General features: G+C 44.1%; 1 protein-coding gene across 2 annotated transcripts in view; it reads left to right on the top strand.

Annotated features, from left to right (window-relative positions):
- LOC306975212 (glutamate receptor ionotropic, kainate 2-like) overlaps positions 1 to 12,156 on the top strand; it is a 159,677-nt gene that overhangs the window by 131,061 nt on the left and 16,460 nt on the right. For both annotated transcript variants that reach the window (XM_079572674.1, XM_079572673.1), the window contains exons 12-14: positions 1,641 to 1,759; positions 3,646 to 3,863; positions 4,689 to 4,914. In XM_079572674.1, coding sequence (XP_079428800.1) covers positions 1,641 to 1,759; positions 3,646 to 3,863; positions 4,689 to 4,914 — 563 coding nt within the window. The remainder of the gene's footprint in view (positions 1 to 1,640; positions 1,760 to 3,645; positions 3,864 to 4,688; positions 4,915 to 12,156) is intronic.

Here is a 12,156-nt window from a genome sequence, read left to right as displayed (position 1 = left end):
CCGATCGAACAATATTGTCACAGTTTGGAGGTGCGATGGTGGAGTGAGGACCCAATTGCAATCAGCCAACAAAATAATGAAATTAAAACCCGAAAAATGGGTTGTAAAAGGACAAGGAACAGGAAAGGCCTTTATTTGTAGAGCGCCTTCCACAGACATGGTCACAAAGCGCTTTACTTGGAAAAATACAATCACGATCAAACAGAGACAGTCAAAAATAACAGATTAGTCATTTGAGGTTCATTTTTAGTTATATTTGGCTTGGGAGATGCTTGTGGAATGAAGAATTCTTCATCAGAAAAACCTCTCAGTTAACTGAGGCGTCAAATTCAATGTCAGAAATGTAAAAAATATCGTCTCAAAATCATCTTCAGTGTCCCGCGACCCCCACTTTGGGAACCACTGCTCGAGAACACATTTTGTTTTCTATTCTGTTTTGCATTGTGAGCCCAGGGGCACATTTTATTAAGAAGCAGCTTTGGAAAATGAAACAGTTTCTGCTATTTTATTCTGAGATTTTAAAAAATGGCCTAATAATGAACATTTAGGTGATTTTATTGTATTTCTATCGCACTTGCACCGTGATGCACTGAACCGTCACACCCTGACTGGCTAACGTGGAGGGAAAGACCTGTGTCTTAAGTGCAGCTGCAGGTGACCGTCGCCCTTCCCTCCCTCGGCAGCAGCAGGAGTGTCAGGCTGAGCCTGTGATCAGCAGTGACAGTGTTGTTCCAGGCCTTCGATCCGTTCACACAAACTAAGTGACGCCATTAGAATACGCCGATAAGCTCCTCAGGGGAGCACGCATCTGCGTTTATCCTCTATTTTGTCTTGTCCGATATATTCACCAGTATTGTGTCCATCCTATTTTCTAAAAAAGGTTTAAAAGTCAAAAATAAAAATCATCAGCATATTTTGTCCCATCTGAAGTGCTTATGTCAGACAAAACATAGTTAACACAATTATAACTAGGATTTTACTAAAACTGCCTAGTTTTTTGTTAATTTTACATTTTTGGTGATGTTTATTATTGCACTTCCTGACTGGACACTGACAGGAAGTGACATGTGTAGAGGGAGGCGTGTTTAAGACGAGCCAGGCTCTGCAGGCGGCTGCAGGCGAGCAGTGCAGTGCCGCCTGTACTCTGTGACGGTCCCAGTCTCTCTGAGAGTGAGGCGGCTGCAGCACCTGGGCCTGGCTAACTACACATGAACTACAAAGGCCAAAGGGATGATGGGAAATGAAGTGCGCTGACAGATGAGCGTGTCTGAATTCTGTTTTGAGAGACAGTAAGTGTCGCCCTGACGCTCCACAGCTTCCTCCCCTTTTCTCATCAGCGATCTACTTTTCAACTGCAGAAAGGCTTCATTGAGAAAGTGCAGAGGGTGTATCCATTCAAATAAGTCTGTAAACTTTACTCTGATGGTGAGGCGTCACTCCGTGTGTTCTTGTTTAATGTTACCTTTGTTTACTTCTGTGAACCCCTTTTGTTCAGTGTTAAATGTGATGGTGTTGACCTGACAGGCTGTGGAAACAAATTTCCCGCAAGGGACACTAAAGAATATAATAACAATTAATAGAAGGATTTGTACTTTCTGCTGGATTCATATTTTGTGTTTGTGTGTGTTTCCGCCCCGCAGGTTCAGCCCGTACGAGTGGTACAATCCGCACCCCTGTAACCCGGACTCGGACGTGGTGGAGAACAACTTCACGCTCCTCAATAGTTTCTGGTTTGGAGTTGGGGCTCTCATGCAGCAAGGTACTGTCCTCAGCCTGTGCCCAGCTCTGCACCCCGCTGCCCCGGGGGACGCCACGTTTGTGCGGCCACACGGAGACGCACTGGGGGCGGGGCCGAGGGAGCGTTTAAAGTAACATGAGACAGAAAACAGAAAACGGCGTAGAGCTTAAGGAAACCAAGCAAGGGATTATTGGCACATTGGAAAATGCTGTCATCCTTCACAGTTCTGATCCAGAAGCTACACATTAGTTATTGACTTTTCTTATTGTTTTAGTCAGTGTTAATCCATGGACAGATATCAATGACATTCAATAATGTATTCCATCTCAAACTCTTATCAATATAATTAATGTTACTGTAGTGCTTTCTTTTTGCATTTATTTTGCACATTTTAACTAAATATTATTCTGCTTTATTTGCACATTTTAACTAAATATTATTCTGCTTTATTAAGAATTTTTATTATGTAGTTTTCAAACAAATTAAGAAGAAAATACATTGAAGAACCCCTCGCACATTACAGTGAGATAGAACGTTATACAGTTTTTCATCCCACAAATTAGAATTTCTTCAATATACAGTGTACTCAAGTATTTAAAGAGGTTAGTATTTTTATTTGATTTTTTAAAAATATAAATTTCTTTCTAAATTAGTATTGGAAATGTGTCACGGTGAAGTGTTTTTATGTTTTACCAACTGCACAACACATATCTTGAAACAAAAAATAAGGCTATTTTACTCAGTATTACGCTTAAAATGCACTGACCATCGATACATGGCAGATATGTAACAGTGTCTGCCCATTATAAGTTTGGACAGATGCATTCCTACATTTACCGATTATCATTTAAAAACAAGACCAAGAGCTATTATAACAGTCTTAAAGTTAAAGCAGTTGAAGTAGTTTTGGTGTAGGTTTGGGTGTCCTGGACCTCGCCCAGTGCCGTCTCCTGCTGCAGTTGGCCATTGCGCCTCTAGGGGGCAGCGGGGTGTGGAGTCAGGATTGAGGTTACCTTGGGTACATGACTCTCTGGCCCAAACACCTCTGCACACGCTCTGTACTGCTTAATTATGGGACATTTCTTTTTTTGGTTTTCACTATTATGATTTTTAACAAAGTCCATTTTTCACGATCAAGCCTTTTCTGTCCTTCTTGTAAGGATTTTGGGCCTGTATTCTCTCTTGGGCTCAACAGTCGAGGCTCCGCCCAGTGCTGGAAGTAAAAATCCCATTCATGATCTCCAGAGACTATACGAAAGCATATTAATTTGGTCATTTATAAAAACTGGTGCTAAAACTGAGTGCACATAGTTATCTGTTGGCAGGTTACAGCTCATTTAACAGAGCTACAATTGTGACATGTAAATGAGAGAGTGCTTTGGGAGTAAGAAATGGGCAAATAACTCTCCTGCTGGTCCACTTTTGCACGTGCTACTTATTTTGCACATGAACAAATGCTTGGTAGAGTTTAAATGCAGAAAGAAAATACCCAATACATCGAAATGCTTTTATAACCTTTCAGTTTTGGATACATCTTCATAAGTCACCTGAGGCTGATTAGCTGATGGTGTTCTTTTAAACCCTTTTAAAAGACAATATATGGAGATTTTTACTTCCGGCACCATGAGGAGCCTGGACTGGGGATAAAGAGCAGGGAGAGACATTCTGCCAATTGTTGAAACTTGTACTCCCACAATACTGAAGATGGAACAATGTACTACATACAGTATGTACCACAACCTTAACCAGTAGACTATTGGCACTAGATACAGAATTTTCTTCTTATTATTATTATCCTGCATTTCATCACATATTATGTTACATTTCTTGATCATGTATTTATTCGTACTGCTTATGTCATGGTATATGTCTGTGTGTGTGCTAACCGTGCCTTGCCACGTGCCCAGGCTCCGAGCTGATGCCCAAAGCCCTGTCCACACGCATCGTCGGCGGCATCTGGTGGTTCTTCACCCTCATCATCATCTCCTCGTACACGGCCAACCTGGCCGCCTTCCTCACTGTGGAGAGGATGGAGTCGCCCATCGACTCTGCAGACGACCTGGCCAAGCAGACCAAGATCCCCTACGGCGTGGTGGAGGACGGCTCCACCATGACCTTCTTCAAGGTGAGGCAGGGTCGGCAAAAGGCCGAAAAATCAAGCAAACCCTAGAAAAGCAGGGCTGAATGGATGGATAGCAACTCACACACTGGACACTGGATTTGGAGTTGTCGACTTTGTGAGTATTGCACATACAGGGTGTCCCAAAACATGTATACACACTTTAGCAGCTGACACCTCAATTAAAGGTTCTAAGTACTGTTCGCCCCACCTCTGACATTCATCACTGGGAGATATCCATGATGTTCCCCTTTGTTCTGTGCGGCAATCGACTCGTGATTTGGGTATTGCAAAATCGTCTGTCCAATGTATTTTGAAGCGTTATCAATGGAAGATTAGTCCACAATCCAGACCAAAGAAATCCGTATCATTCAGTATTGGGGTGCAGAGTGGTGATAAAATGCTCACTTTCCAAAAAAGATTGTCAGGAGTGATGGGGTCACTGTCAAATTGAATGGTTCAATTAACTGTCACAATTCTTCATTTCCGAAATGCATGTTAGGTCACTTTGCACTCAAACCTCAAACAAGTGTGAACAGCCAGAAGATGTTTGGGCCAGGTGTAAAAGAGCCAGAACTGTAGAAATATTTGTGTGAAGGGAGTCACAGTCTAAAAGCGTCTCAATTCATCATCATCATCATCATTCTTTGCCTTAAATTGTTTTGGTGAATGGATTAATTTGGATATTGCTTTCAATATCCACATACATGGTTCACAAAATAAGTTTTAATGGCATATGGATTTTACTCCTTTTGAAGAATAAACACTGGGCTTCTCAGAGACCCAGTTAATTTGTTTCCATGCTTCCAACACCAGTGGATGTGCTTTCAGAAAACCAAGATCTCCACGTACGACAAGATGTGGGAGTTCATGAACAGCCGGCGCGCCTCGGTCATCGTGCAGAACGTGGACGAGGGGATCCAGCGCGTGCTCACCTCGGACTACGCCTTCCTCACCGAGTCCACCACCATCGAGTTCATCACACAGAGGAACTGCAACCTCACGCAGGTCGGCGGGCTCATCGACTCCAAGGCCTACGGCGTGGGGACACCTATGGGTAAGGAGGGGCGCTACACCCTTAAACCTGCTAAAGCATGCCTTAGCTCTCATTCACCACATACAGCAACACTAGACGGTAACCAAGAGGTTGGTGGTTCCAGTCCCATGTGTGCTTAGGCAAGACACTTCACCCACCTGGCCTGTGTATGAATGTACTGTGGGTGTAAGTGAGTGTGCAGTGAATGAATTCTGACTAGAATGTGGGGCAGGGTTAGGCAAAGTCAGCCCTGGGGGTCAAAATCAGCCCTCGATCATAGAACCTCTGGCCCTCAAGATGATTTTGAAGAATGCCTGTTAAAGTACTCTAGAAATTTGAATACTCTAAAGTCCTTTCTAATGTTTTAGGCCAAATATAATGGATGCCTTACACCTACAGTTGGAAGGTCCGGCCCTCGTCTTTTGACGATGAAGAAAATTGGCCCTCCACCACGGACACTTGCCTATCCCTGGTGTAGGGCTTCGAGAAACTTGCCAACACAAGCTTGTCACACTGTCACAATCAATATGAAAAAGTGTGTGGGCTCTGTTCTGTCCCGGTACTTGTTTATCTAGAATAGCTCACCGCGGTTAACCTGGCTAACGCCATGCTGCTGTGTGCGCTCGAATTATTTCGAACTGCACAACAGCCTGGGGACCATGGCCCAAATTTTCCGGTGGATTTGGGAACCAATCACAGAGCGAGGAGGGACGGCAAGATGATGACGCGCTATTCGATATACGGAAGCTTGTGGTTTATTTACGGATAATAAAAAAAAAGTTTATTTACGGATCCAATATGACAGCAGCAGACGCGATGGTATTTTTCGATCAAGCTTTAGACCTTGTTCTAAATAATTTAGCTCAAAAGTTTACAGCGGGTATGTCATACGTCATCTCATACGATGATACGATTGGCCATGGCTACGTGCAGACGCATGACAGACTTTTTTTTTTCGTATCGCCCAATAAACGACTATCGACGATCGTAAACCACACCTCTCCTACGAGAAAATGAATTGGTGGTCCCCAGACTAAATATCACCGCGGTCACGTATGGGGAGTGAATGAATGAAATTATAAAGTGATCATGAGCATCGGGGGAAGAACTACACTGACCTATGTGTAATTCTTATATAATTAAAGCGATATTCACGTTTTCCCGTCATTACCCCTCTCTGTGAGTGTGCAGATGCAGTGCGACAGAAAGGCGTTTAACACAAGTGCTCATGGCGACTCTGTGCTCCTCCGTGGACGGCCTGACCTTTTATTGATGGGGTCAGGACTATCACGGCTCCACTGTGAGAGATGTTGAAGGTTTAGCCTAATAAAAAAATAGAAAATGGCCGACCAGGGAGGATTTATGGATCAGGTTAAAGATGTGGCCAAGGCTGGGAGCTGTAGCTCGGCCACTGCAGAGGGCTTTGCAATGTTTCTTCCAATGGGGCTCTGAAACGCACCATCGTGACAAATGAATGTGTGTGTTATCAATGTGGATTTAACTGTGATTTCAATCAGTCAGGACTAGATTTTCCATGGGTTTCAGTCATGTGAATTTCCGGACAGAATCAGGACACTGTTATCCCAATGCACCTCACAAAAAGTATGTTTTCTTCACCAGATCTTTTAGGGCATTCATATTGGCAATAGCGATAACAGTATTAAAGTTACATTTATTCATTTAGCTTGTTTATTTTATTCAGCTTCTTTCTCTGTTGCTCTTCCTTTTTTCACCCCTGTTTTTGTATATTTTCTGTATGCATCTGTATGACATGTACACTGTTTGTTACACACTAACAGTCTGCTGATGTTATGTCAGATGAGCTTCTGATGACCAGGGTTACTAAATCGTAGCACCGCCTAATGCAGAGACACTTTCGACACTTACTCATTGTGTCGACACAAACCTGCTGCCAGTTTTGGATTTGTGTGGATTGGCTCAGTAATTCATAAACAAGCTCTGCATGTGGACAGTGAGGTTAGTTCTAGCATAGAATTATTTGTTATCTGTTCAGTGTGTTATTTCATCACGTGACTGCGGCGTACAGCCCGGTCGGTCACAACGCTTACCCTACAGTGGTAACCAGGCCCATATGCAAATGAAATTACAGACTCACGCGGGGATGGGGAGGGTTTGGGTGGAGAGGCGTGGGACGGTTATGGATCAGTCGGCGCTGTGATCGCTGTAAAGGTAAGAGAGGAAAGAGTTATGGTCCCAGAGAGGCACATAAAGCAGCAGTACTTACAGCCGTGTCCTTCAGGAGAGCACAGACCTGCTGTCACAGGCTGGGGTACATAAACACGCTCAAACATGCCACATGGAATAGTATGATACAAAAAACACGTGATTTTTTTCCGTGTGGCTGTTTAGTTTCTACACAAGTACATTTTCACTTGGAAATAGGGTGACTACACGTCTCGAAAAATGATTATTGACTGAGTGTGTTTCCATGCACTGGAGTATTCCGGTTATCAAATAAATGATCTTGGCTTCTCCTATTAAGGTACATCAGTGCAGGCGCATTTACATTATATTTCTGAGCACAATACAGTGACAATATGAAAAACATAGATATGCCACTGCACCTTACTGCGGGCCTTGTTCTTTTGAATGTCCACTTTGGGCTAAATGTTTTGTACCGGTAACAGTACCCAGCCATAGGCCTTACACTGTTATTTGGTGCTGCTGCTGCCAAACTCAAACAGATCCGTGCAATCAGATTCATTTATTTGCCGTCACTCTTGGAAATTGATAACAATCTACAGACAGCACACAGAGCAGAACCATCAATAACAACGCCCTCCACTGATTGGTTTACTCTGGTTCCTGTTTGCTCACGTATGTCCGCTCTTGAAATGTAGTTGATGCCATAGTCAATCGCTTTCAAGGCAAATATTTCACAATGTTTAATGGTGGCAATGGTTACGAAGAAGAGACAGTACAATTGGTTCACAGGGGAAGATTTGAACATTTTCTGCAGATTTTCCAAACCTGAGAGACCCCGGTACACATGGCGATAAGAAATCACGCGTCTAACAGTTTTGGTCACACACAAACCCATTTCACTCCCAGGTCAGACAGGATTTCTCGCAAAATATCTCGAGATCCAACGTGATTTCAGAAAAAAAAGTACACGAGCATGGCCTGTACTTGCTACATTACGATTTGGAAGTGAGTTGTCAACAGGATGTTTGTTTGTACCATACACCATGATAAATCGGGCCGAAACAATCCAATGTGCTGGATGATCGGAGCGGTCCCAACGTCCTTCCGAGCAGACGAGAACAGTCTGAACACACACACACACAGCAGGAATATCTGATCAGATCATCTTACAATAATCAAAGCGTCCTTAAGATTGACGGGAGAATTGGGGCTAAAATCAGGCAAATGATCCTACTGTGTGAACCAGGCTTTACTTTGAGTGTTTTAGTGTATTGTAACTTAATGAATGTACTGTAGCTCACTACTGCCCATCCCTGGTTTGAGAAATCATCAAAAGAGGACTTGGACCAGCACAAACCTACCAAACAAAGAGGCTATGGATTAGAGGCTCGTTCCCTGTGGAGCTGTTACCATCTTCACAGTAAGCCTGGCCATTAGCCTGTTACTCATCACGTCCATTTTACATCTTCGCCCTGGCAGGCAGTGATGGATGCCCTGCTGCGTCCCACGTCTGTCAGATAGTTGTGCATGCGCCGCGTCGAGCTAAGCATTTTCTTCTTCTTTTTATTTTTTTTTGCCCTTGCTGCGCGCTCCTTATCCTCCTCTCCACGGACCCATCTTATTAGCATTCATCCAAGGCTGGCGTTGTTAGGCCATCATTAATCATTTGAAATATGAGAGGAGCCTAAACCAGGGGAATGGGATGGATCTCGCTAGCATACGCTTCTTTAAGTGCATGCTAATAGCCAGGTTCGCAGTACAATGGCTTTTGAAAGGAGAGAGAAAGAGGATATTGAAGGAGGGTGTAGGGACCGTAATTCAGATGTGCGGCATATAGAGGGACTAAGTGTGTTTGTTTGGGTTGGATATGAGCTTGTCTGGAGATGAAAGCTTGACAGACGGGAGGCAATAAATGATAGATGAGACGGGATTGCGTCAACTGAAGAGGCTGACAGCGGAACAACAGGCAGCTGTACCTGGATCCAACGGCTGCTGCGTGGTGCTCTGTAAGAGCGGGATTTTGGAATCTGAAGCAGTCCCTTCGGAAGAATAGGATTGTTTTCTCTAAATATTTGATACTTATTAGTATGAATTGCTATTTATTGCCTCTGTTTTCAATCTGCTTGTATGCACTGAACAAAAATATAAACTGAACACTTTTGTTTATGGTCCCGTTTTTCATGCGCTTAACTCAAAGACATGAAACATTTTGTGTAGGGCTTGGTAACGTTAATTCTTTTTTTCTTTTCGACACCACAATACTTGGTTTTCGATACCAATACCTGAACGGTACTTTTACCGTTACCTATACTAAAATAGTTGTCATCTAGGAGCAGAAAACAAAAATAATAGTATGTGGAAGATATACAAATTTACAATATTGGCGTCACCTCCAGTGTTAAGAAAGGTGTGAAAAATGGGGGGAAATTGGGGCAAAATGAATGGAATGGAAGTCTATTTGTATAGCACTTTTCATATGACACCCAAAGCAGGGGAAAGTGGGAAAAAATGGGGTGAAATTGGAAAATGTCAGTAATGAGAAACAAATTGGGAAAACGAGAAAAAAATGGGGCATGGGCAATTATTTAATTCTTTTTAAATTGGTGAGAAATGAATGGGGGGGAGGGGAATGGGGAGAAAAATGAGCTGAAACAACCAAGTCACTTTGTTTCATTCTGTCCCTGGACCAACACCATCAAAACTTGGATATAAAGATGATGATTTTTTATTAAAATTTTTTCGGTACCTGCTTCAGATTTTTTTGATACCGGTAGTACCTAAACTTTTTTTCCCAGTTCAACGGTACCCAGCCCTACACATGTGTGCCTTAGCCTGTCTACTGCAACTTTCATTTAAGTCTCTTTTTTGTTTTGTTTTTCCATTTAGAACATAATTCATCCATTTAGAATTAAGTTAACGGTGTCGACCTTTAAAAAACAAAAAACAGTCAGTATCTGGTGTGACCATTTGCCTCACGCAGAGCGGCACATCTCCTTCAGAGAGCTGATTGTCGGTTGTGAAATGTTGGTTCCCCCCTCTTCAGTGGAACACGTTATTGTGTACTGTATGCCCCAATGCAGAGTTTCCCAAACATGCTCAATATGTGACAGTGAGTACACTGGCCATGCAAGAGCTGGGATGGTGTCACTTACTTAGGGGTCCTGCGATGGGTTGGGGGGTCCCATCTGTGTGCGCTGAGCCAACCAGGTGAACGAGTTGTTTCCAGCGCTGACAGTCTTGTGTATCTTCCAAAGCGACTCCATGTTGTTGGAGGTCGCCCGCAATGACGTCATGGTGTCATGGTCAATGACGTCATGGTGGATGGTGTCATGGTGTCATGGTGGATGGTGTCATGGTGTCATGGTGGATGGTGTCATGGTGTCATGGTGGATGGTGTCATGGTGTCATGGTGTCATGGTGTCATGGTGGATGGTCTCAGCTTCCAGGACTTGTGCACACATCCTTGCAACATGGAGCTGTGCATTATCACACTGCAACATGGATGAATGGCACATCGATGGACCTTAGGATCTCGTCCTCATAAAGCAAAACATTTCACAGTGGCCTTTTATTGTGGACAGCCTAAGGCACCAATGCAATATTCATACGGTCTTGATTTGTGAACAATATCAGAGAGAATTTGGTCTATTGTGTCCATAGAAATAGGTTTATGACTTTGAGTTCAGTGCATGGATAACGGGAGCAAAAGAAAAATGTTTTTGTTCATTGTAAGGCGAATGGCCGAGTGGGGGACGGATGGAGCGTGAGATCGATAGACGGATCGGTGCGGCGTCAGCAGTGATGCGGTCGCTGTATCGGTCTGTCGTGGTGAAGAGGGAGCTGAGTCGGAGGGCAAAGCTCTCGATTTACCGATCGATCTACGTTCCCACCCTCACCTATGGTCATGAGATTTGGGTCATGACCGAAAGGACAGGATCGCGAATACAAGCGGCCGAAATGAGTTTCCTTCGCAGGGTGGCTGGGCGCACCCTCCGAGATCGGGTGAGGAGCTCAGTTACCCGGGAGGAGCTCGGAGTAGAGTCGCTGCTCCTTCACGTCGAAAGGAGCCAGCTGAGGTGGCTCGGGCATCTGTTTCGGATGCCTCCTGGTCGCCTCCCGCAGGAGGTGTTCCAGGCATGTCCTAGTGGGACAAGGCCTCGTGGAAGGCCCAGGACACGGTGGTGGGACTATGTCTCCGAGCTGGCCTGGTGTCGCCTCGGGGTCCCCCCAGAACAGCTGGAGGAGGTGTGTGTGGATCGGGAAGTTTGGGCATCTCTGCTGAGACTGCTGCCCCCGCGACCCGGCCCCGGATAAAGCGGATGGATGGATGGATGGATGGATGGTAAGGCGAATGGCTTAAAACTGTGTAAGAGAATTTCTCCTGATTTTGAGTACAGGTCTGGACTTAACAAGGGCTTAACTATGCTTAACGAAGCAAAATTACAAGAAAAATAATCATCTTAAGAAGAAAACACAAACTTAGTCCTGAGTTGAACAGAACATCCTTAAAGCAACATAATCACCCCAATTTGTAAGGAAAAAAACACCCTAGTTTGGGGAGAGAGAAGCCTTTTGTTGCCATGGTAATAGTTATGCTTCAATATTAACAGGATGACTAAACAAATATCTGGTTTGGCCCTGGCACAAAGAGGAGGCCGTGTGGTTGCGTCTAATAGCATTTGTGTGATGCATTTTCACATCTTTCCCATCGTCTCTGAAGGATCTCGTTAGCCACTTTGTCCAAACATATTTAAAAGTGAAATGTGGAGTCCTTATTAGACATGAGCTGTGTGATCTTGTAAACAGCCAAACGAGCTTTTAAAAGGACTTCATGAATCAAACATGACTTGTCACAGTCAGTCATCCTCTCGGGCGCCGGGACTTTAAAGAAACCGGAGCGTGAACTCAACTCGGAAAAATGTCTTCCTCTGTCACCGCTCCAGACATTCATATAAACGCACTCTCTCACCCCTACACTATCGCAACATGTTTGATCTCCATGTTTTTACACTGTTCCCTCTGAACAGCAGACCTGGACTTGTGTCATCAGCCTGTGCGCCCTCTGCTGGTAACAATTGCATTTTGTGAGAATAAGGT

The sequence above is a fragment of the Gobius niger genome, assembly GCF_951799975.1.
Source record: "Gobius niger genome assembly, chromosome: 15".
In the NCBI taxonomy this organism is placed as follows: Eukaryota; Metazoa; Chordata; class Actinopteri; order Gobiiformes; family Gobiidae; genus Gobius; species Gobius niger.
Note: the sequence above shows the minus strand (reverse complement) of the source record. Positions and strands in the feature narration are given on the sequence as shown.